Source organism: Apteryx rowi, unplaced genomic scaffold (assembly GCF_003343035.1).
Source record: "Apteryx rowi isolate R43461 unplaced genomic scaffold, aptRow1 scaffold_669, whole genome shotgun sequence".
In the NCBI taxonomy this organism is placed as follows: Eukaryota; Metazoa; Chordata; class Aves; order Apterygiformes; family Apterygidae; genus Apteryx; species Apteryx rowi.
Genome location: NW_020450948.1, coordinates 279,087 through 301,661, shown reverse-complemented (window position 1 = coordinate 301,661; position 22,575 = coordinate 279,087). Strand labels below are relative to the sequence as shown.

Genomic DNA, 22,575 nt, shown 5'->3' with positions numbered 1-22,575 from the left:
ATCTTTTGCAAAATAGGAGTGATCTGACAATACGTAAGATGAAATACATCTCATCACTGAGTATTGCTGGGTAAATTCAATTTGACTGAAAGTTTATATTTTCAAATTCTTCAGAAGTTTGAAGAGAAGTGTAGGATGGCACTGTGGGCTTACAGATTACATCTCTATGAAAAGGAACTCTAGCTTAAGATCCAAACAGTTATGACTTATTTCTATCACTGCCACCGAACATACAGTTTGTATGGCTCTATCAACTTTATAGCATTATCTCATTGCATCTGACAGAACTCTGCAAAATATGTCAGTATAATCATTCTCATTTTAGAGAGAGAAGCTAGGGCTGAGAGGCATAATGTTTTGCAGAAAATCATACAAGAAATTTGTTTCAGCAAGTATGTCTTCTCTGGTCTCCTTTTAATTTGCTGTGCTTGGTGCAAAGAACAGTAAGCAAAGCCTTCCTTGCCTCATAGTACAAATGTGCTTATACTACCTGTGACTATGCCATTATTCCATTGTGTACATTTTTTTTGTACATTTATTTTGAGTGTTGTTTCCTCCATTTGATACATGGAAAAAAATGAAAAAACAGAGAAGTGATGGTTTGTTGTCTGGTAAACTGAGCCTCTTCCCAAAGTTTTAATTCTTATTCTTATATTGAATTGCTATGTGATTTGTTTTTAAAATAATAATAATAATAATCTACCTTGCCATATTTCTCTTCATGGAATGGAGGCCAGCCACAATGCTTGATTTTTGCAGGCAGAGATCTTTCTACCCAGGCAGTAACTGGGAGACATAGAGTCAGCAGATCCTCCAGAAGAGTTTTCTTGAAATAACTAGGGAGGATATGCAGAGGTTCAGCTCATAACCTAGAACATTTCTACTGAACAGCCTTACCAAGAAACTATAATAGAAATAGAATCAGTAGACATCTGGATAGATACAATATATTAAAGAAAAGTCAAAGTCTTTTGCAAAGCTTTCTGAGGGAGCTAGCAAGCATATGTGCAGGGGATCTCCAATTGACAGAGTGTAACTGGATTTCCAAAAGGATACCATCATGCTACCTGACCGAAAATCTGAGAGAAATGAAGCTGTCGGTAGAGAGGGAGGATCCTCACGTGAAGAAGTAAATGGTCAGTTTTCTCAATTTAAGAAGTCAATAGTGATTTTTCAGAGATCTCTATTCTGACACCTGTGGTTCTCAACATATTCATAAATTAAACGGAAAAGAAAGTGAACAGAAATGTGACAGAGCTTATTGGATTGTAAAAATTAAAGTATATTGAGAAGAGTAGCACAAGAACTTCATAATACTGTGTGAAAGGGCTATAAAATAGCAGATGAAATTCAATTCAGGTAAATGTAAAGTAATACACCTGGGGAAAAAACAATCTTGACTTTATATATACGACGATGGGCTCTGAAGTAGCCATTACTGCTCAGAGAGATATTTTGGAGTTATAATAGACAGTTCTATGAAAGCATCAGCTCAGTGCTCAGTAGTGGTCAGAAAGCAAACAGAGTACTAGATATTATTAGGAAAGAAATAGAAAACAAAACAGAAAATGTCATTATACCACTGTACAAATCACTGCTGTGCCTTTATCTTGAATACCTATGCACTTGTTATCCTACCACATATCAAATAGAAGATAGCAGAACAGCAAAAAAATGACTACTCTGATCAAAGTCTTTGAACAGCTAAATAGACCTTGGAGCTTCAGCTTGGAAGAAAGATGACTAAGGAGGCACATAGTAGAAAACAGCAGTGGCTAAGAGAAAGTGAACAAGATAAAATTTTCTGCAATCTCTCATTATGTGATGTGGGGAATAAAATTAAAGGAGTAAATGGCAAATTCAGAACCAGCAAAAGGAGGTGCTTGCACAGTGCGTAGTTCAACAGTGAAGCTCATTGCCACATACTATGAATGCCAGAACCTTACCAGACAAACATACCACCTTTAATTTGGAAAGCCCTGGGAGAGTACACAAGGGAAATTTCATTATATACTTGCCTAGTTTGATATTCTCCCTTAGTCTGCTGTTACTAGCCATGCTGAGAGAAAGACAAGCCTTTGGTGTGGCCTGCTACTGCTGTTCTTAAGAATACATAGATCCTTCTCAAAAAGGGTTCTCGTGGTGTGACTTAGCCTTCCCCTACAGGCAGACTCTCTGTAAAGCCATGGCCTCACTTCTGGGCTCAGGGCTTGCAGTTTGAATATCAACTGCCTTCTTTATCAGGACCATTTGAGACCTATTTAAACTGTTCAAATACATTACTGTGCACAGTCAGAGAACTACTGAGACCAGATATTGGCAGACATGCCAGAGGGCCCTTAACTCCCATCCTATGATCATTCCTTTTCACCATCTGGRTGTGGAGGCATTACTAGCCACCTGTAGCAGCTTTTCTGAAATTCACTGTTGTGTTTTTTCATAAAATCAGCTCTTATGCTTTGCTATATGTTTTCCCCTTTTGAATCTAAAATCTACAGTTTAGATTCATTGTTGGGGTGGGGAGGGAGGGCATGCATTAATAGCTGCGGAAAATTCATCTCTTTTGCCCATCTCCACTTTCATTCTGATCACAGTTCTGCAGCAAAGCTCACACATTCTGTTGTCTAAGATCTCCTTCCAGTACAACTAGTGTGTTTTTATATAACCAGTGGAAATTGTGCCATGCTAGGAGAAACCAGGCGAGCATTAAAATAAACAAAATGGTTGCTTGTCTGTGTAAGAACCTGTACCAGACACCTCTGCACAAGCCAAGAAACCTCAGTATTAATGGAATTAGAACAGTAATTCTCAACTGTTTTCATAGTGTGCCCCTGCTTTACTGTCACAAAACCTCAGACCATTCCACTGATTAGTCACAAAATAAGGAAGAACAAATATAACTTTTCTTGAATCTCTTCATAGCCCATTTTGGGGTTGCAACTGTAGGCAGAAAGCTTGAGATGGAATATAAACATTACTGTCTTTATCAAGGCAAAGTTGGGGAATCCATTTTTGTCTTTACAGACAGCAGCATGTTCTGTATTTTTTCTGTGTTGGGGCAAATACATTAACATCAGATGTTTTTGTTTTGTCTAGTCCTTGCTCACTGTGCAGAGAATCACCTAAGGTAATTGTTGGGCTGCTATGAACTGCATCAAATAAAACAGTAGGAAAAAAAAATTATTTCTCTCTCCAATGATAGGAATAGAGACACTGCATCTGAAGAATACTTATTGTTGGTTGTCTTTAGTGAAATACGACTTGATTGCCCTGACATACAGAATTTGGACTAAATTAAAAAAAAAAAAAATCCCACCATCTTTCAGTTGCAGAATGATGTAGCCAGTTCCTGCTATCCTCAGATACTCTGATAAACTTCAGCAATGGAATAGATGCAACAAAGGCCTGTCTCCAAGTTTAATTTTTGCTGCTAACAGGAGCACCAGAATTCTGGAAGAGCGAGCTCTGGGGAAGAGTTTGCTCATGGGCAGGGTTGACAATTTCTTCATTAGAACCCTGCACACTTCAATAGCTAAATGCTTTCAGCTTTCTTTAAATGGTATTAAGGAAAAAATATCCTCAAGGCATTATTTTTAAAGGGCACTTCAAATATTCCCTGAGGAAAAAAAAAAATTGCAACACATTTGAACACCAAGGGATTTGCAGTGGAAAATCTGCTAAAGTGAAGCTATCTTTTCAGTTTCAGGGTTAAATAAGTATTGGCTATAAATCAGAGAGGCAGACTACAAGAAACACAGGCATTCCAGATCCCTTAGAATAGCAATAGCCAGATAGTATAATAGATGATTTAGAAATGAGTTAGTTATGTTAGCTAGATTTTTAGATTCACTGTTTCATTTTTTCCTCTGAATTCAACATACAAATTCCTTTATAAGGTTTGCTGGAAGTATAAGCAAATCCTAGGTTCTTAATCTTTTTACTATATAGGCTTAATTCTGCAATAACTCAATATTAGATATTTTAGAGTTTATATTTAAAAGCAGCTGTGAAGCTAACAGATATGCAAGGGTAAATCTGCTCATCTTGAATCCTTCTGCAAATGGCCTGCTCTGGAGGTCATATCAAAGAGATTCTTCTTCCAGCTTAAACCTGTCTTTTCTAAATAGATCTCAACCTGATCTCATTTAATGCATTGATGTCTGGTTTCTTAGTCATTATATTTGCTGTATTACATATCAAAAGGACTCTTGAGAAATTCCCCTGAATTGATAATTCTAATTTCTTATGTATAGCTACTCTATATTCACTCTGAGGACAGCTGTATTGTATGCTAAACCATGAATTGTAAAAATTGATATCTTTGTATGTAGGTTTATATTAAATTGAGATACTTTATTTTTTCCTGTTTGTTGCCACACTTGGGTTCCTGGTGTCAGTTTGTATTTGGCTGCTTGAGCATATTAAAGTTTTGCTAGTGTTTGTGATGTTCTTGCCAAGAGCACTCTTGCAGCAATCTGCACTAGAACAGTCTTTGTGCCAATTACTTCAAAAACTATTCTTTTATTAAACCAATTTTTATGGCTACTTTTTCAGGTTGCATGTGGTGATTTCATTTTTAGTTTCTTCTTTTTCTGTTTTTTTAATGTTGATCTTCTTCAAGTACTTGTAGGTTTAGGATTATGAAAAAATAATGCACTGTTGATAGATTGAGTTGTTAATAAGATATCTTAAAAGGAAAAGGGTTCAAAATAAAGCCTGTCATGTTGGATTACTAACACCATGCATGTATTAAAGGATACTTTTTAATACAAAAGGTACGGAGCTCCTATTTTGGGGGCTGATTATGAAAATGGACACTATTGCAATTGTATAAAGCAAAATAAATGAAACATTATGATGTATGATAGCTCAACACAGTATTTATTGTGCTTATGCTATGAGACTGGTGTCAGGAATGTCGGATCTACATCATCTTTTATTTAGAAAAAAGCAGGTTGCTAATCTATTCCAATTAATAAAAAAATCACAACAAAGGAAAGGAAGGAATGATAACGTATTTTACAATGGAAAAAAAAAAGTCAAGTTTTCATAAGTGAGCTGAATATGCTTTTGAATGGAGGGTCTTGCAACTTTTGCTGCCACAAAGAATGTCAATGCAAGACTGGACCTCAGAATTCTCATGTGAGAACAATCATCACGATAAAGATATATATGTGTCAGTATGCTATGCATGATACTGTTTTACCCTATACTGAACAATAACTTCTAATGTATTACCCTGGATAACAAAATGGAAATGTTGTTATGGAATAGAATGAAAAATCAGACCTAAAATAAGGGTCTCATAATGTTTATCTAATGCTGTCTAAAATGTTTATAGCAAGTCCATTTTTATTAATTATTCTCAAGCTATCTGTAGGCTGCTATTCATTCCCTGACTGTTAAGATATGATGACTCTTGAAAAAACAAGCTATTGCACAATTTCAGAAGATACTTTTTTTAAATGACAGCTTTAGGAATTGTTTATTACACACCAGTCCTCCTTTACTCCCACAGAGAAGCCGTATCCTATTCTTTAGATGACCCTAACCTGACCACTTCCAAATCAGGGAGCTTCATAAGATGTAAGGTGGGCAATGTTGGGTTCTTGGTTTGACTTCACTTATTGGAGAGTTAGAAAGTTGTCCCCATTCCATTCCCCATAGTTTACTATCTAATAGTTACAACTGGGAGATAGGCATTTCTGCCTCCTGAGGAAGAGTTGGAATTAGGCATCCAAGCAGATTCTTGGGTGAGTGCTCAAAACACTAACTTTTATGCAAAAAAACAGCTGTTTCCTGTGGTGTACTTGAATGAAAGTGTGGCTATTGTGCTTTCTGCTGGACTCACTATTTCTCTTATGCAATAAATATGCTCCACTCAGGTCCTTTTAGGGATTTAGCAAGGGCTGTGAACTGAGCATGCCAGGCCAGAGTTTTTCTCATTTGATGCTTTTCTTTAAGCACCCAATGAGTTTGGGGTGTCATAATGATGCACTTTTGAAATTGCTTTCTTAGGCACCTAAATTCTGCTTCCGACTCCCTAAGCAGGAAAGTAGGTCTTTGAATCTTATTCTTTGGAGATAGTAACATTGGGAGAAAAGGGGAAAAAGCCTGAAAGGTCTCCACAAACTAGTATTGACTTTTTAACAATAAAATGTATCCTGAGTCCAGATATGTTGTTAAAATGTAAACACCCTTTCTGTTTCCAGATTGTCTTTTGCAGGTGTATTTGAGAGGATTTGAAATGTACTTGTGGATGGAAAAGAGGCTTTTGACCTTGAAACTATGTATGTGTTAAGGATGTTGGCCCTCCTTGAAATCAGACTTGCATTCTTTGAATGGATGCTCAAGACCACAACTCTAAAACAGTGGTGGATAAGGTTCAGATAGTATTCAGTAACTGAAACACATTAAGGCTGACTGCACTTTACTTACAAAGCTGTGCCTTAAGATTCAGAGATTACTACTTAGCCTCTTAAGCACCATGGTTCAGAATGACCCACTGACAGCTGAACTAACTGGTAGTTTCCTTTGTTCTGGTGCAAGCTTGCTATAATAGGACAAAGTTTATGTGTAGAAGCAATATCTTGTATTAGATGAACTACTATAGTTAGAAAAAAGCAAACAAACTTTTGAGCATACAAGCACTTCTTCAAGTCTAAAATTGAAGCAGCAAACTCCTAAAGTAAATATGAGTTGAGAACAGCTACTCTGAGTGGGTATGTTATTCTGTTATGCTGTCTGAGGGAAAAGGCAGGTGATACTTATGAAGTTGGAGATGGGTGAAGTTGTCAAGGGGAACGATGGTAAGATGGTTATCAGAGGAAAAGACAGTAAATATAACACTGATACAACAGAAGCATATATCTGCAAGCTCTACCTTTCACAGCTTATTTATCTGCAGGATGATTGATCAGGTTTCCAGACATGCAGAAACCCCCAAGAAAGACCACTGGGCCTGTGCAAGCTATTTTACATGACTTGCACTGGAAGTGTGTCCTGTGTGTAAACTAATTGTACATGTGATGTACAATTGATCTGTGTGTGCACAGTGAGTTGGATGCAATGGGGCCACATCAAAGTTGCTGCATATGTGAATAATCCAACATATTGCAGCTGTAGCAGCTTACTCCTTTTCAACACCTAAATGTCATGTTCCATGGGGGATCCTGTTAGAAACAGTGTAGTGTTTATAGAAATCCAGTTGGTCTAAGAATGGGACACACAGGTATTACTGGAACTGGAAACGCAAGGCCTTGCTGGACCTCTTTGATCCCAACTGCTGCTGAATTATGGGATAGGCAAGTTACTTATTTTCCTAAAGCTTTTGTGAAGACTGGGAGAGCAGACTTCTGGTCTCGCTAAAGATGAGGCAGTGGGACCCCAGAAGTAAATGGCTTCTGACCAAGAGATAATATCTGTAGATAGAAACATTCTGGTGACTACTATGGCATATGGGGAGAAAATGAGAGAACTGTGGTAGATAAAGAAGCCTGTACTGAAGTTTAGGTTGATAGGCATGGATATATTTTGATGTCAGAAAAGGAGACTCCTAAGGATGTCAGTATGTGAACTCCAGATACTACAGTGGCCTCTGTTTTCCTTCAAAAATCCAGAGGAAAGCCTATTTCCAAATGTCCATTCTTAGCTTAGAAGTCACCTGAAACCATATTGGAACCCATTCACCTTGTGTAGTGTTAAAACAGATGCATCTCTCTAGGTTCATAGGCTGGTTTTGAGATGCGTGTTCATGTGTCCATGTATCTGTATGTGAATATATGCACAACTGTTTATAAGAAAAATGTGAGAAGATGGCAACAAATTGTAAAATATTTCTTCAGATAATTTTAGCAGATCAAATTAAGTGCCTTTTAAAGATGTAGGTGTTGATTTTGGAAGGGTAAAATAACACCTTTGAGAGACGAAAACAAATGTATAAATCCATGTGGAAACAGTTGTTTCTGCAATGGGGGATAAATGTATGTGTCAGTTGTTCATAAGACATCTAAATACATATCTAGGCACACAAATTACATTGGGATGCTTTCATAAATGACCAAATTTATGTCTAAGCAATAATTTAAAGACTTCAGATTTATTACATCATTAAGAGAAACAAGGTGGAGGGAGCAATTCTGCTAGTGCTTTCATTTTAGTCCCATAACAAGTTGGCATAGTGATTTATAGACAAAACAAAAAAATAGTCTAGAAATTTCTTTCTAGCGGAATTTTAAGTTTTGAAGAAACACGGAGACATCTGAAAGGTGAAATTCACAGATTTTTCAGGCCTGCAGGTTTTTATTGCCCCTGGTGATACAGGTCCTTAGTCTTACATCACACATATGTGAAAAATAATAGATGTAATATTCAAAGATGTCTTTTGATAAAGAAAATACTTCCATCTCTAGAGGTGAGATTTAGCTTTAAAGGATGATGATCAGGTTCCAGATGTGTTTTTCAATTGCTGCGCTTTCCTTTCCTTAAGCATTGGCAGAGGGAAGGTTTTATCAAGGTCTCTGTGATGTGCTTCTTTATAATGAGTAGACATTAGTAGAGCCCATCTAAGTGCTTATCACTAACAGATGACTAAAGAGAGCATATGGCAGAGAAAAGAATTATATTTTGTCCAAGCAATGTGGCTTGTTAACACTCCCACACTCACCATAAACTGTGTTTACATGTACTTATAATATTTTGCAAATCCTTTTTTTAATCAGCTAAAAATAAAAGCAAAATAATGATTTTTTTCCAATATTGGAGTGTCAGGCAGAGTTGATTTAGAATTTTTAACAAAGCAATTAAACAGTACAGAAGATTTTTAAGTATTTGTTTTGCTTCAGCTTGACATCTTTACAGCAGTGTATATCTTATACTCATTTCACAGTGTTAACCATTTTATTGTTATGGAATGCTTTTTGGTTCACCCACCAATCTACCCAAGTGCAAATGTTATACAACTAGGTGATGCTATAAGCAATAGTACAGGTTGGAATGGTCTATGTCAAATCCTGATCCAAATCAGGTCACAAAGGTTGTCATGATCATAACATTTCCCTCTGCTTCTATATCATGAAATCGTCAAACAATTTGTGACATCTGCCAGTAGTTTGTAAGCCAAAAAATCTCTGAACTATTAACCCAGTCTAGCTCCATTAAAGTGCAAAAGGAGTCTTGCCACTAATTTCAGTGGACCCTGTTCATTTAGGAGGTGCACTGAGAAATGCTGTGGAAATTTGTACAGCTCCTGACATACAAAGCTGCTGCTGAACCCTGTATCTCAAGAGTATACCACATACACAACCTCTTTATAATGGGCAGAACACAATATGCCTATCTTCTGTTACTGTGACATATAAATGTGCCAGTCTATTCATATAGCTTTATTAGAAATAAGTCAGTTATAATTTAAAGATGGATTTGTATTGTTGCATGCTTTTCAGAAGAAAGCATTTATAATGAAAATTGCACAGAAGAACTGCATTTACTTTTGATTTTCAGAATTTTCCTAATATTTGTCAAATATTTATCTCTGAACCCAAGTATTGTCCTTCATAAAACATTTTATTCTTACAATTTAGCTTCATTAAAGTCCTAGTACTGCTTTAGGATGTGATAGACTAGTGCTGTGGGATTGAATTATAAAGAGATTAATTTTAGCTACAGAAGATAATTGACCCTATAATTCCTATCATCCCTAATCCCGGTTCAAATGAACCGGTGTTAAAAGTAGCAATATTCACAATGTAGACAAGCTCATGACAGCTAGAATTGTTTTTTTTACTACCAATTAGATTTCCCACTCAGTGGGTTTCACTAATGTTGTCATAGAAAGGGATTTGAGGCGTGGAAGTGTTGTTTCTTTAGAGATGCACACGCACTGGAATTGATGGGCATATTTCCCGGTGTACCCAGAATCAAAATGCGATTGAGAGCTGACCGCTAAAATTTGAATTCACATAGAGATTTAGAGCATGTTTTAATCCATAATAAAACTAGGAACAAGCTAACTAATTTCAATCTGGAAGCAAACTTGCTTGAAATTCAACAATGCTAAAATATGGTGGATCTAGTATGTTTGGAGCCATCTCCTGGGTAATACTGCCTCTGAGTTGTACTACTGCTGAGGAATCGGAAAGAAGTGAGGTGCTGATTGAATAGACAGTTGTTCAAAAACAAATCAAGTTGATATTTTGCTTAAAATAACATTGAGGGTTCAAAAAAATACAAGTAAGAGATAAATGGATTTTAAGTATGATATATCTTAAAAATTCCCCCAAGTGATAATGCCAACTTCAAACATATTAGCATAAGGAGTCTTTTTAAAAAACAACAGAACAACGCTTTTGCATAGTGTATTCAGCATAAGATTATTTTTTCACATTATTACTAATTATCCATCAGCATTTTTCTGAGCATTTACAGATTTGTGTTTTTGCGGTAAGCTAAAGCTGCATGATAAAATGAGACAGATAACGATGAAAAGCATATGTATATGTAAGCCTAGCTAGAAGGAAGAAAATATACTATTACTGCCCCTCCTGTGAAGTTAATCCTTTTTCTTTTAGCTATTTCTTCATTAGTTAATGAGATCTTGGGGAAAAAAAATTAAAAATTAAAAGAGTGTGTTTGAAATGGTGTTTTTGCATCCTTGCCTTTAGGAACTTTTTCAAATATTCATAGAATAGTTTGCCCTTGGAAGGTGTATTAAGTGTGAGTTTAGGCAATAATTACTTCAAATGTGGGTGGTCAGAAATCTGCAGCTGAAATGAACAAACATAGCAGATAATCACTTTCCTCTTTCAGATTCACCCCGCTGGCTGGAATCCAAATATAAAATAGTGAAGAGATATTTTAATGATTAGGTTGAAAAAAAAAAAACAAACCCAAACTTTAAGGCTTAGATCACAGATCTGCTAGCATGAATTAGATTTGAATTTGGATGCACTTTGTGGTTTGCAGTCTTATTAATGAAAGATGGAGTTCCTTCTTTCTCACTTTTATTAACAATCAGCCTCAGATCAGAAGTGACCAAAAGGTTTTGACTGTTGTCTGTGTGAGATGAGTATCAGTGGATGCGTAACTGCATCACATCTCTGTCACCTCCTCCAGTGCACTTGGTACTCACCAGCATCTCCATTGACCTCTGAGTAGAAAGTCTGGGAGCATAGTGAATCCCAGAGAAGTGACCTCTATGTCCTGGAAGCCTTCTCTTCATGTTGATGTTGGAACACACTCTGAGGGTAAAATATCTGGGAGAATATGTACTGCCAGTTCTTATGCCTCTCTTATTCATGAGTACTGGACTGCAGTTTTTATTGCCAGTTCAGTTTCTGGCATTGTTGCTATATTTATATTCTTTCATTGAAAAAAAACAACTCTTTTGTTGTTCCATAATAGAAATCCTGATGGAGTGAAACTGGAAGTGGTGGGTTATTATTTTCACAGAGTTTTAAATTATTCCATTTTAGGCAGCATTCTTAGTGTTTCACTCTCCAGTGGTGCAACTGGATCTCCTATGCATCTTCTGACTAGTGATTATCTTATGAATAGGGAAAGAAACTGTCACCTCTAAAGTTCTTCACATGTGTTAGTGCATTAAGCAAAGACATTGCTTGTCTACCAGCTCTAAAAAACCTTGCTGTGTATGCAGGAAGACCATCCTGCAGCTGAGCTCATTGATCACTTGTAGGCTCTTGCTTCTTGAGTTGCCAACCACAAAGATGTAATTCAAGGCTGTCAGTAGTGTTTATATGATGTAGATGACTAGCAATTCAGTTAAATCCTTTCTGGAAAAGTCTCAAAACTGCTGATCTTTTTGTCTCAGATTTAATCTCCCAATGTTATCAAATTAGTGCTGCCATTCTACCTTCATTATTTCACTTTTCTGCCCCTCTGTCTCTTCTTCTGTTGATTTTTTTTTTTAGTTTGTTTCTTTCTGTAATAATGACCACAACAAAAATCAATAGTACAGGAGTTCTGAGTGTTTATTTGAGAAATATAAAACATTTGTCTGTTACGTTCTTTTCTTCTTTTTTGCAATGAGGACATACAGAACATGTTGACAGCCAATATTAACACTAATGCTGGCAGTTACTTAGACCACTTAACACAGCCAGAAATTGTACTAGAAGGAATAATAATGCTATCCTTGAAAAGCAAATGATGTTACAGTTGTATCCAGAAATCATTGGGTTGTTTCTTTTATTGTTTTTATTTTCCAGGTGATTCATATAACAGGCCGTTTGCGTCTGAGAGTGTCACTATCCCATGGACGGACAGTACCGAACCAGATCATGGGACTTGTTGTTGTTGCTCATGCTTTGCCACCTCCTACGATCAATGAAGTCAGGATTGACTGCCACATGTTTGTCACTCGAGTGAATATGGACCTCAATATCATTTACTGTGAAAATAGGTACAGTTTTTAGCTCATTTTTTATTTCTTTTAGCTGTGTGTATTCTGTGTTCCACGGGCTGGGTAGAAAGTGTTGAGACGTGTGACTCCTGTAATGTCAGTCTGATGCTATATGAGAGCATTGAATTCACTCTCATCATCATCATCTTCAGTCTCATTACATTCTGAGAGGATAAATATAAATTTAAAAAATACAATTTACATGACATCTTGCTGAAATAGGGGAGGTAGACCAGGAAGGGTGTCTCCAAGTTTTCCTTGCTTTTTAGAATAGACATCAATTGCTTGTCCTTGTCAGAGGAAAGATATAGGACTAGACAGACCATTGGTCTGACCAGTATGGCTATCTTTATGCTTACTATTGTAACTAAAATCCTTCCTCTCCCCTTATTATCTGAAGTTTTAAAGTTTTCCATTTTTGAACTGATTTGCAGAAGACACCATGTTTAGTGTTTAATGGAATGGTAGCACGGATGGCCTAGATAGTAGGCTAGAGAGGTGCGATCTGTTGCAGTGAGAGATGGGAAAATTAAGAATAAAATTGGTCAAGGGCATACTGGGAAAGACAGGAGTGAAATGGGAGTAGATGATGAGAAGCTGTTTGAGTGGCAGCTGTGATGGATGTGATAAGGACAAGTGATCTAGAAAGGTATAAGATAGGAAACAGAACATATTAGAATTTAGTGTGAACTACTGTCAAGGAGCAGGGATAGCCAGCTGCTTTCTAAGGGATGAGGGCTGGTATTGGTGAGGTCTTTCTGTGGCGGCAGGGCCAGGCCTCGCAGCCAGGGCCTGTCCCACCACCTGCGAGGGAGCAGGGCAGCCAGGGGCAGCTCCAGCCCTGGGCATTGGGCACCACCACGGGGACAGGCTGAGGCTGAGCCAGACCCATGGGTCACTGTCAGGGTCGGGGGGGCCATTGCCAGGTAGGGGCAGGGCTGTTGTGGGGCTGGAGACTGGCACCGCTGTGGCATCGACTGATGGCCCCAGGCTGGGCTGAACTGGGGTCCTGGGCCTAGGCAGGGTGAAGGGAGGCCCCTGGGAGGTGGGCAGTGAGGCCTATTTGTGCCGTCCAGGCCCTGACAACTACAAATAAAAACCTAGGGAGCAAGTATCCAAAGCAAAGTGAAGGGAGAAGTGAAGATTTGGAAAGAATGTAATTTATAAAGAACTTTGGGTCTGCTGACGGAAGCCTGAGGTATGGGGGAAAGTTGGAAAGGAAGAGAGGAGGTAATGCCTTCCAAAAGAGATTTTGTCAAGAGGACCTCTCATCAAAAAGTGGAACAACCAAGATGACTAATGCAATCTTTTCGCATGACAGCAGCCATGGCATATCATACATAGAGAAGGATAAACTCAAGCGCTTTGTTGAATCAGGGCCTTAAACCACTTAACTTCGCAATTGAAAGCTAAGATTATTTTGTCTTTACTGCCACGTTGCTAAACTCCCATAAATATTAATAATAATATTATTTGGCTATTAGAAAGAGCACTTCATCTAAACTATAAAGCATTTTATAAAGAGAGAAGATATTATTCCCATTTTCAGGTTGGAAAAACTAAGTCATAGAAAGTGACTTGCTCAAGGTTACAAAGAGAGTTGATAATGTATTAAAGTTTGGACTCACTTTTTGTCCATGACTCTACCAAACTAGTTTCTAGATTATGTATAACCTAGCACAGTTAGTGAAAAATTCAGGGGATTAGGAGTAGAACGTAGATGGAACCTTGGGTCTTAGTCTTTGATTTGACTGTGACCTACCTTGGTAGTATTGGAAAGTCATTGCCATTGCAGACCTCTTCACTGGCCTCTGTAAAATCAGTTGCTGGTGTCTGTCCAGTTCCTAAGAAATAGATTATCTTTTAAAAAAATCACCCCCACTTATTGTTACCTTTGTTGGCAGCCTCAACAAAAAATCCAAGAAACAAATGAATATGAAAAATGAACTATTCCATCAGGTCAAGAATGATATGAATTTGTTGGGCTGTATTAGAAAGATTTATGCTTTCTCTGCCATCAATTTGGCATTTTTATGCGCCCTAAATTGTTTGTTTTTTTTTTAATTAAACCTTTTTCTCAAACCTTCCCTGTACTTTTATGTAGCAATAAAACTTTCAAATGCCTGAGAGAGGCACCTCTGAAAAACCTAAGATGCATCAGACATGGAGCACTGATTGGTAATCGCATAGGAAGAGCTGATAGCCAGTTGTAAACTATGGTAAGCTAGCTGATTTATGCAAGAAAGTGCTTTGTGTTGAGTTTACTAATGTTTTTCATTAGTTAAGATAAAGGCAACATTCTAATGTTACTTTTCCCTATTTGAGATGGATTTTTATCTTGTATGCTACGGTAGAATGCATATGATGGTACTTGATTTTATGTTGCAGCAGTTTCATTTTCAGCTGCCATGGAAGTGTTAAAAAATAAACTATAAGTGTTAAAGCATTAAAAAGAAATTAGAAGAGAGATCCCACATAGCAGAAACACTTCTGCTGTGATTGGGAGGCACATGGTAGCTCACTGAAGCAGTGGGGTTTCCACTGGTGGAAATGGAGGTAGATTAATAGGGCTTGGTTTTCATAGAAGGTACAAAGCATAATATGACTATTAAATCTGGAGGCATGCGAAGGACAGAAGAAGGGAAGGATGTGCCTGAACAGCCAATGTGAAGCTGTGGGATTAATTACCTGGCCATTTGCTGAGGCAATTCTCTGAGTCAGGGGGAAGTTGGGATCTCTCTTCTTTCCCTATAGGAAGGGAGCATTCTTTCCTGGGTATATGAGCTTGGCTCCTGACCCATGGAGAAAGGGAAATTCTATGTGGTGCAACAGGAAAACAAATGCAGCACTGATGAAAACAGAGAAAAATGGATGCATGCTGGGGAAGCTGTAAGCGCTATTTATGGAGCAATGGGGAGTTGCTGGCAGCTGCAGGGAGTATGGAACAGAAGCATTGCTACTTAACTGAAATGAATGCTCACAGTGGACCACTGGATCAGCAGGAGTGAAATCAATAGTACTCCTAGTTTTCCAAGTGACTGCCTGCTTGCAGCAGCAGGGAGCAGGAGTGACATTACTCAAGTCTTTGGGTGCATCTTGTTACTTTCCTCTAAATGAAAAGGTTTGCATCAGAATCCTGGACTCAGAGCAGAAACTAGTGAACAGTTAGTTTTACTCTGTGAGGCAAGATCAGTTAGCTAATGCACTGGCTATTTCTAACAATTAACATTTTATTCTTGGACTATTAAATGGGGATTTAAAATTTTGGTGCCTAAAACGTGGTACGTAAATCCATGCCTGCTTTCCAAGTGTGGGATTCATTTCATCTAAACTTCACCATCTAGTCTAAAATTGTCTAGAATTTCTTCAGTGCAGTGAGATAGGCTCCTCCAGAGGACAGTTCACCTTAGACTGAGCTAAAAGATCTAAAACCAAAATAAAGAGACTACTGCTAGAGGACAGTATCAGGCTTCAATGTCAACTATTAGGGATCAGAGACCACCTGGAAAGAGCTTATAGCCCAGTTTAGTATGGGCTACTACAGCCATATTTGCTAATGTGTACCAGAAAGGAAATAACCCAGTGACCATGGCATTTTCCAAATGCAAGGGGTTTAGAATCTGTGGAGCTGCCCATATCAGTAATCCTGTTGGCCATAACAACGATCACCAATAATTCCTTAAGATATGTAGAAACAGTCTTGTGTGGAGAGCTTCAAGCCTACCAAAGTCTGAACAAATTGGTTCTAATTCAACAAAGCACTGTACCGTATACCTACCTTTAGGTTTCAGTTATATTAACAGTCCTGTAAGTCAGTGGAAACACTGATCTGCTCAAAGATAACCCTATGTTTATGTTTTATAGGGTCAGGCATATGTATTAAGTAGAACTGAGTTCCTACCTGTCAGCCTGTTGGTTTATCCTGTCAGAGGGGCTAGGAATCGGAAGATCTGTCTTATAACTAATGCTCTAAGAAACATTGTAAACTTTCTTTCTTTTCCCAATGCAGATTATTTATTTTCCATCTTTGGTATCTTTCATATAAGCATGAGTGTCCTGTTTGGTGTCATTTCTTTTGCTTCTGGTTTTGGTGTCATTGCTTGCATTGCTTTGATGTCAGTGCTTGATCATCACTCATATCTTCTTTCTTCATGATCTTTATGTTTCTTCTTCCATTTTTTTTATTTAAAAAATTCTGTGTCCTTCACATGTCTGTTTGAACAGCTTTTTCATAATATTAACCTTAAACTTAGGGGCCGTGAATCTGCTTCCACAGTTCCCTTCCTGCATTCACTTTCAGTTGTGAAAATTTTACATGCCACTGCAGAGAAACGAAATACAGCTCAGTTAAATTTAGCAGAGGAGGAAGCAGAACGATAGTCCTCCAAGTTAGCCCTGTGAGCTGTAGTGCATGCAGCCTGGGTCCATCACAAGGCAGTGGTTGTGCCACAGTGCCTCCCACTCCTCCCSTTCCCACAACACAACTGCTCCCATTCTAGTGACTCCATGTCTGTGCTGTGTTGCTCACTCACAAAACTGTGGGAGTTGAAGCTAGCATATCCTTCTTTCCTTGCAGCTGCTGGAACAATCACTGAAGGACTGGAAGTAACAGAACTTCCATCTGCTGAGAGATTGCCCCTTTTTATTTACTGAAGCAAGCTACCTTCTAGCAGAAAATGCAAGATTCATGGGCCAGAGAAAGAGATGGCAGACTGTGCCAGGGTGGACCTGGAGTGGGGAGATCTAAAGTCTGGTTCCTGCTGCATGTACTGTTTATGCACTTAATTTAATATAAGAGATGCAGTCCAGGGAGCAGGAACCTTTTGATCTCAGACTCCCTTCTCTCTGGGGAGGTTTCTTGTCACTGGGCAAAGCTTCCAGTTTATTCGTTTCCCAGCACCTAATTTACTGTGCACCAAGTGAAGTAACTCTGCAGGAGGGATAGAGGGAGCCCCACTACCATCATTACAGACTTGTCTTTATCCTAGTGAATAGTGTCATCCCCAAAAAGTTAGGAGATATGCATTTTGAATGCAGTTTGTGGTACGGATTAGACATGGGTATCCCACATCTGGTTAAGTGCTACAACTGGGCAGTTGTTTGAAAGGTACATATCCTTCAACATGCTCCATTATGAAAGTGTGGCAAAGCTGTTCTGTCTTGTGCTAAACTTGATCTGACAATTTTTGCTTGTAAGTCAGAGTCCACCTACTTCATGGGGAAATTGATGAAGGGAAGCAAAGCTCGTAAACCCCTGCCTGGCTTAAACTTCCTGAGACACTAATTCCTGAAAAAGAAGATGGCAATTCTGTGTGTATGTAGAAAGAAACCTTTCAAGACTTTACAAGCAGAACCTGGATCACGTGAAGGTTGTGTGTCAACTGAACTATGATAACTGTCCACATGCATGCTTTTCACCTATGGCAAATGCAAGGCAAGTGATGTGACATCTGCTCACAGCCTGATATTGAAAGGTAACATGGCTCAGCTGGCACATGGAGATTAATGAAAATGCCTTAATTTGATCATGTGTCAGATCCCTGAAGCTTTGCACACTTTCTGGGGAGAAGGTGTGCATTTTGCAGACTGCACTTCTGGACTTGAGCTCTAAAATCTGCTTTACATGCCTAAGTGTTTCTGTGGATTTGGGCCCAAACATCTCTTTCCAAACACAGAGGTATAAAAGTTAATCAGTAAATGTCAGGAATTCTGTTATGTTTATAATGAGAATTGCTAGGGCAACATAAATTTCATATTTTGTAGAGTTTTTTTATTATGGTAAATGGATGTCATCATGGTAGAACTGTACTCCTAAACCCAACTAACATATTAGAGCTGAATTTACTCTGCTATTTCATTGATTTACTAAATCCTTAGGCCACAAAGATACTTCTTCTTTTGATCATTTTTTCCATCATTCAAAGATGTCATGACAATTCTAAGGAAAATAGCATGTTTTTGCCAATATGACTTCGGCTACAGTCTTATTAGAGACTCAACTAGGTTTAAAATCAATACAGATGCAAGTGATCCTTAGAGTGGGAACAGAATAGCACTTTTCTTGAGGGGAAAAAAAAAATCCTCACTTCCCATTATCCAAAATAAATTCAAACACTGGCCTTAATCATTCCACCCTACAGGTTTTAGAGTTGCTGGCCACCACTGTTTCCAGAAAAATAGAAATAGAAAAATATGCAGTTGATGTGGGTAAAGTGTAAATGAACAATGTGGTTTCTCATGATGTAAAAGCTGTTCAAAAACTACACACTGTACAAGCAAACATAACTGTGCCCTAGGCCATGCTCTGGAAATCCTCCTACAGAGAGGAAGAAGAATTATAAAACCCAGCTTTGTCTCCCCACATATTCAGTGGGGATCTGAACTAGTGAACTAGCACAGAGGACACACCAGAATGGCTGGTAAAAATGCAAAGACCATAGCACTTTGGTTAGAAGGAGCAGTCAGCACCTTTCTCTTAATGGTGCTCCAGCTGAACCCAGCCAGGACAGCAGGTCCAGGGAACTGCCTTTTAGTCAAACTGACTGCTCCAAGCAGTCAGAGATGCCAGCTAACTGGCAGAGATTACTACATCCATTGGTATCGTGACCCTGCAGACTTCATAGCAAAGACTCTCTGGATTTCAAAAAAAGCCCTCTTACGTGTAGTTTCAGCTCTGTGATTTGGAGACATTTTATGCGAGTCTGTTCATTACTATTACTGAATGTTATGGGGCGCTCTGAGCATTCTACAGTGCTTCTTCACATAAACGTAAATGCAAGGGTGTTTACTTGCAGAGAAAAGAACTTTTAAGGACAGAAATTCTATTGTTAACTCTTTTTGACCTGAGCAGTTTTCTGCATCCTGCAATTTTTTTTTCCTTAAGAAAAGAAATTAATGGTAGAATACACTATGTCTTTGGAAATACACAGCATTACATCAACGAATGGACACAAATTCTCACCACAAAAAGGGGGGTGGGGGATTGCACAACAACAGGCAGTGCTAGCCCTCAGCTCTAGGCTTTATTCAGAGAACACCTGATCTCTATTTGTGTCCTGTGATTTTGTTGTTTTTTTTTTTAATTGGGACAGACCATCAGTGCTGCTGTGGCACTATTCAGTACTTCCTTTCTCCTTCTTCAGCCCTTCTGATCTATATGCTCTTTCTCTCTCATACACCCAGGCAAACACCATTCTGCCTCAGTCAGTGCCTCAGTATCAGTGTTTGCAACATCTGCCCCGAGAGAACCCCTCTGACGTACGCAGTTCAGTTTCTGCTTGAGCCTAGCCATAGGCCTATGCTCTGGATCATGTTCCAGTTGCTTCAGCTACCTGGCTATATAAAGATGTTTGGTGTTTCTTACAACCCTCAAAATGGAAGATGGCGATTATATCTTATGATTGCAAACTCCACTTATTGTAGCATATTTAAAATCTTAAATATTATTCTATTTCTAGAAAACAAACATACTTTCAAAGGCTTGTGATGCTTGCATAAGCAAGGCATTTTTCATTTTTTTGTTATTTTCTGTACTGCATTTAAGGACATTGACATCTTCACAGTCAATGTCAGGAGTATGCACATGCACACAGACACACACACACACATATGTATGCATACGCACAAAGATCTGAAGAACAGATTTTAAAGTTTCTATGTGCACTAAACCACAAAGTCCCAGTTGAAAGGACCCGAAGTGAGAGCTGAGCTCCCAAGTGAATTAGACTAAAAAAGATAACACCCTGAGGCATCTGTATGTCTTAGCATTTAAATTATATCCCTGAAATATCGGTTAGGGCTTTGTGCCAAAAAATGGTTGAAGAGCTTTTTTGTGAATATACCCAATAGAAGATCAATCTGTTGAAATGAAAGGTGTCTCTAATCATTTGGTATAAACATAACATGTTTTTTACTTTATTACATAACCTTGAATCATCTTGGTCTTTTAATGAGGATTTTAGATTGTTTCTGAGGCTTTGTAATTTCATGGAATTATATTGTCTTGGTGTTATTCTATGGGAGGAATATGTGCTAAAGCTTAGCTTTCCACCTATTTCAATGTATTAAATGATTTCAAGGTTTCTTTAAACACGGTTTTCTTTTAGAGACTGTATCTTGTTTGTACAGAATTCCATTCAAAAAAGTAGTGGAGTCTTCACAGAATTACTACAACAGTGAAAAATGTTTTTGTAGGTTTCAGTTTTTCAGTCATTTGACAGTTCCTGTGTTCTTTTCCTTCTTAAATTATAGGCTGCCTTTTTTTTTCCTTTTTAGGATTAGTGATTACATGGATCTGACCCCTGTAGATATTGTAGGAAAGAGATGTTACCACTTCATTCATGCTGAAGATGTGGAAGGCATCAGACATAGTCACTTAGACTGTAAGTACCTCCATTTTTGTCAAAATCATCTGGTACAACACCTGATTGCTCCTGAACTAATATTTGTATTTCTCGATTGTGTATCTTCATCTTGCGCCTGCTTTTTTTGTCATAGGATTCTGTAGAGGGTGGCTCAAATATAACTTGTTGTATTATATATTTTCAAGTCTTTGTATAGACATATAAGATTGTTCATATACGTGGAAATAAAAAATTAGATTTGTATTACAGTAGTCTCCAGCAGCTGTTCAGTTATATGTGCTGTGCATTATTTTACTCCTTCAAAGAGGTATTGCTTAGGTGAGAAACTACCTCCCTAGCACAGAAAATGAACTCCTCTCTTCCTTTTTCCTTTTCTGAGTCATAACAGGGAGGCCAGAAACTGCAGCATATTTGGGATTTCACTAGGTTGTTCCAGACACGACTGAGCTACAGCTCTGCCAGTGTTTTAACCACCCAGTGTATAATCACCTATATAGCCCCCATCCGTGTAGCTTCTAAGTGTCAATTATTTGCATACAGGTAGTATCTTATGAGGACGAGGACAATGGAAGTTGTACAAAAATGTAACAAGAGACGAATCTTACCGGAGAGCTTGTGCATGTATCTGTGCATGCATGTATGGGGGAAGGGAGGTTCAGCTTGATTCATTGTAATTAAATTCTTTGTACTCTTATTATTAAAAGCTATAGGGCCTAATTCTTTTCTTGCTGAGATCTGTTTACTTCAGTGATGGTGCTCCTGATTTATCCTGGTACGAAAAGAGAATTTAGGCCTGTAATCTCTAATTTATCTGCATTTGCAGTGAAGCCAGATATTTCTTTGGAAGTTTTTGTGACTGACATTGCATTTACGATCGACTCTTCCGTTTTTCTCAATGCACAAGACTGTCTGCAAGCTGCATCTCTGATTCAAGGTCCCAGATTTGAATAGCTCTACTCCCCGTGTGTCTCCCTAATGCCACATTATGGAATTCTGAGAATCCCAGCACCATGCCCTGCTAACATTTATTAATAAAAGAGTAGCAGCCCAAATCCATCCACCTTTAATTAGCTTTTATAAGACTGTGTGACTATAAGGGAAGGCAATACAAATCTTCAGTCCAAAAGTACCTTGCTTGATCTGCAAGGGAAGACAGGAGGATAACTGCAGTTGGAAAGCTGGAGAACAGGGACCACTTCTGTGATGATATATGGCAGCCATCTTTGATGTTAACATCTGTAGTGCTTTAAAAAATAGTCCCTGAAGTCTCTAGAAAGTAAACTGCATTTGTCAAAAGAAGGTCAGATTAGATACATTTCTGAAAAAAAAAAAAATCAATTATCCAAAATGATAAACAAAGTCATTTTGCATCATTTACATTTCCAGCATTTAATATCCAGGAGGATGTGGCATTTGCTCAGAAATGAATGAACAAATTCAGAAACTTATCTGGTGCTCTTGAAACTGGAAGTCAAATAAGACAAGTTGCGCTTCCACTGCACTATGTGACCAAGGAAATAAAAGATATTTATGACTCACAGTCTTAACGTACCACCTGGCAGAGATGAACATCCCATTTGAAAAAGACCTTAATCTTCTCAATGACCACTTCTCTCTGAAATAGAATATGCTTTATGAAACATTCATCTTCAGGAAACCTAGAGACCTATGCACATAGTGTGAGCAGCAGCATAGGCCAGTGGATGAACACTGGACTAGGACTTAGCAGACCCAGGAAACAAGATCAACTTCTAGCAAATCTATTCACCTCACTGTAACTAGTTCCTCTCTCAC

At 38.2% G+C, this 22,575-nt stretch overlaps 1 protein-coding gene across 1 annotated transcript in view; it reads left to right on the top strand.

Moving 5' to 3' along the window:
* NPAS3 (neuronal PAS domain protein 3) overlaps positions 1-22,575 on the top strand; it is a 196,433-nt gene that overhangs the window by 149,985 nt on the left and 23,873 nt on the right. Inside the window, exons 4-5 of the mRNA XM_026085425.1 lie at positions 12,225-12,418; positions 20,693-20,799. Coding sequence (XP_025941210.1) covers positions 12,225-12,418; positions 20,693-20,799 — 301 coding nt within the window. The remainder of the gene's footprint in view (positions 1-12,224; positions 12,419-20,692; positions 20,800-22,575) is intronic.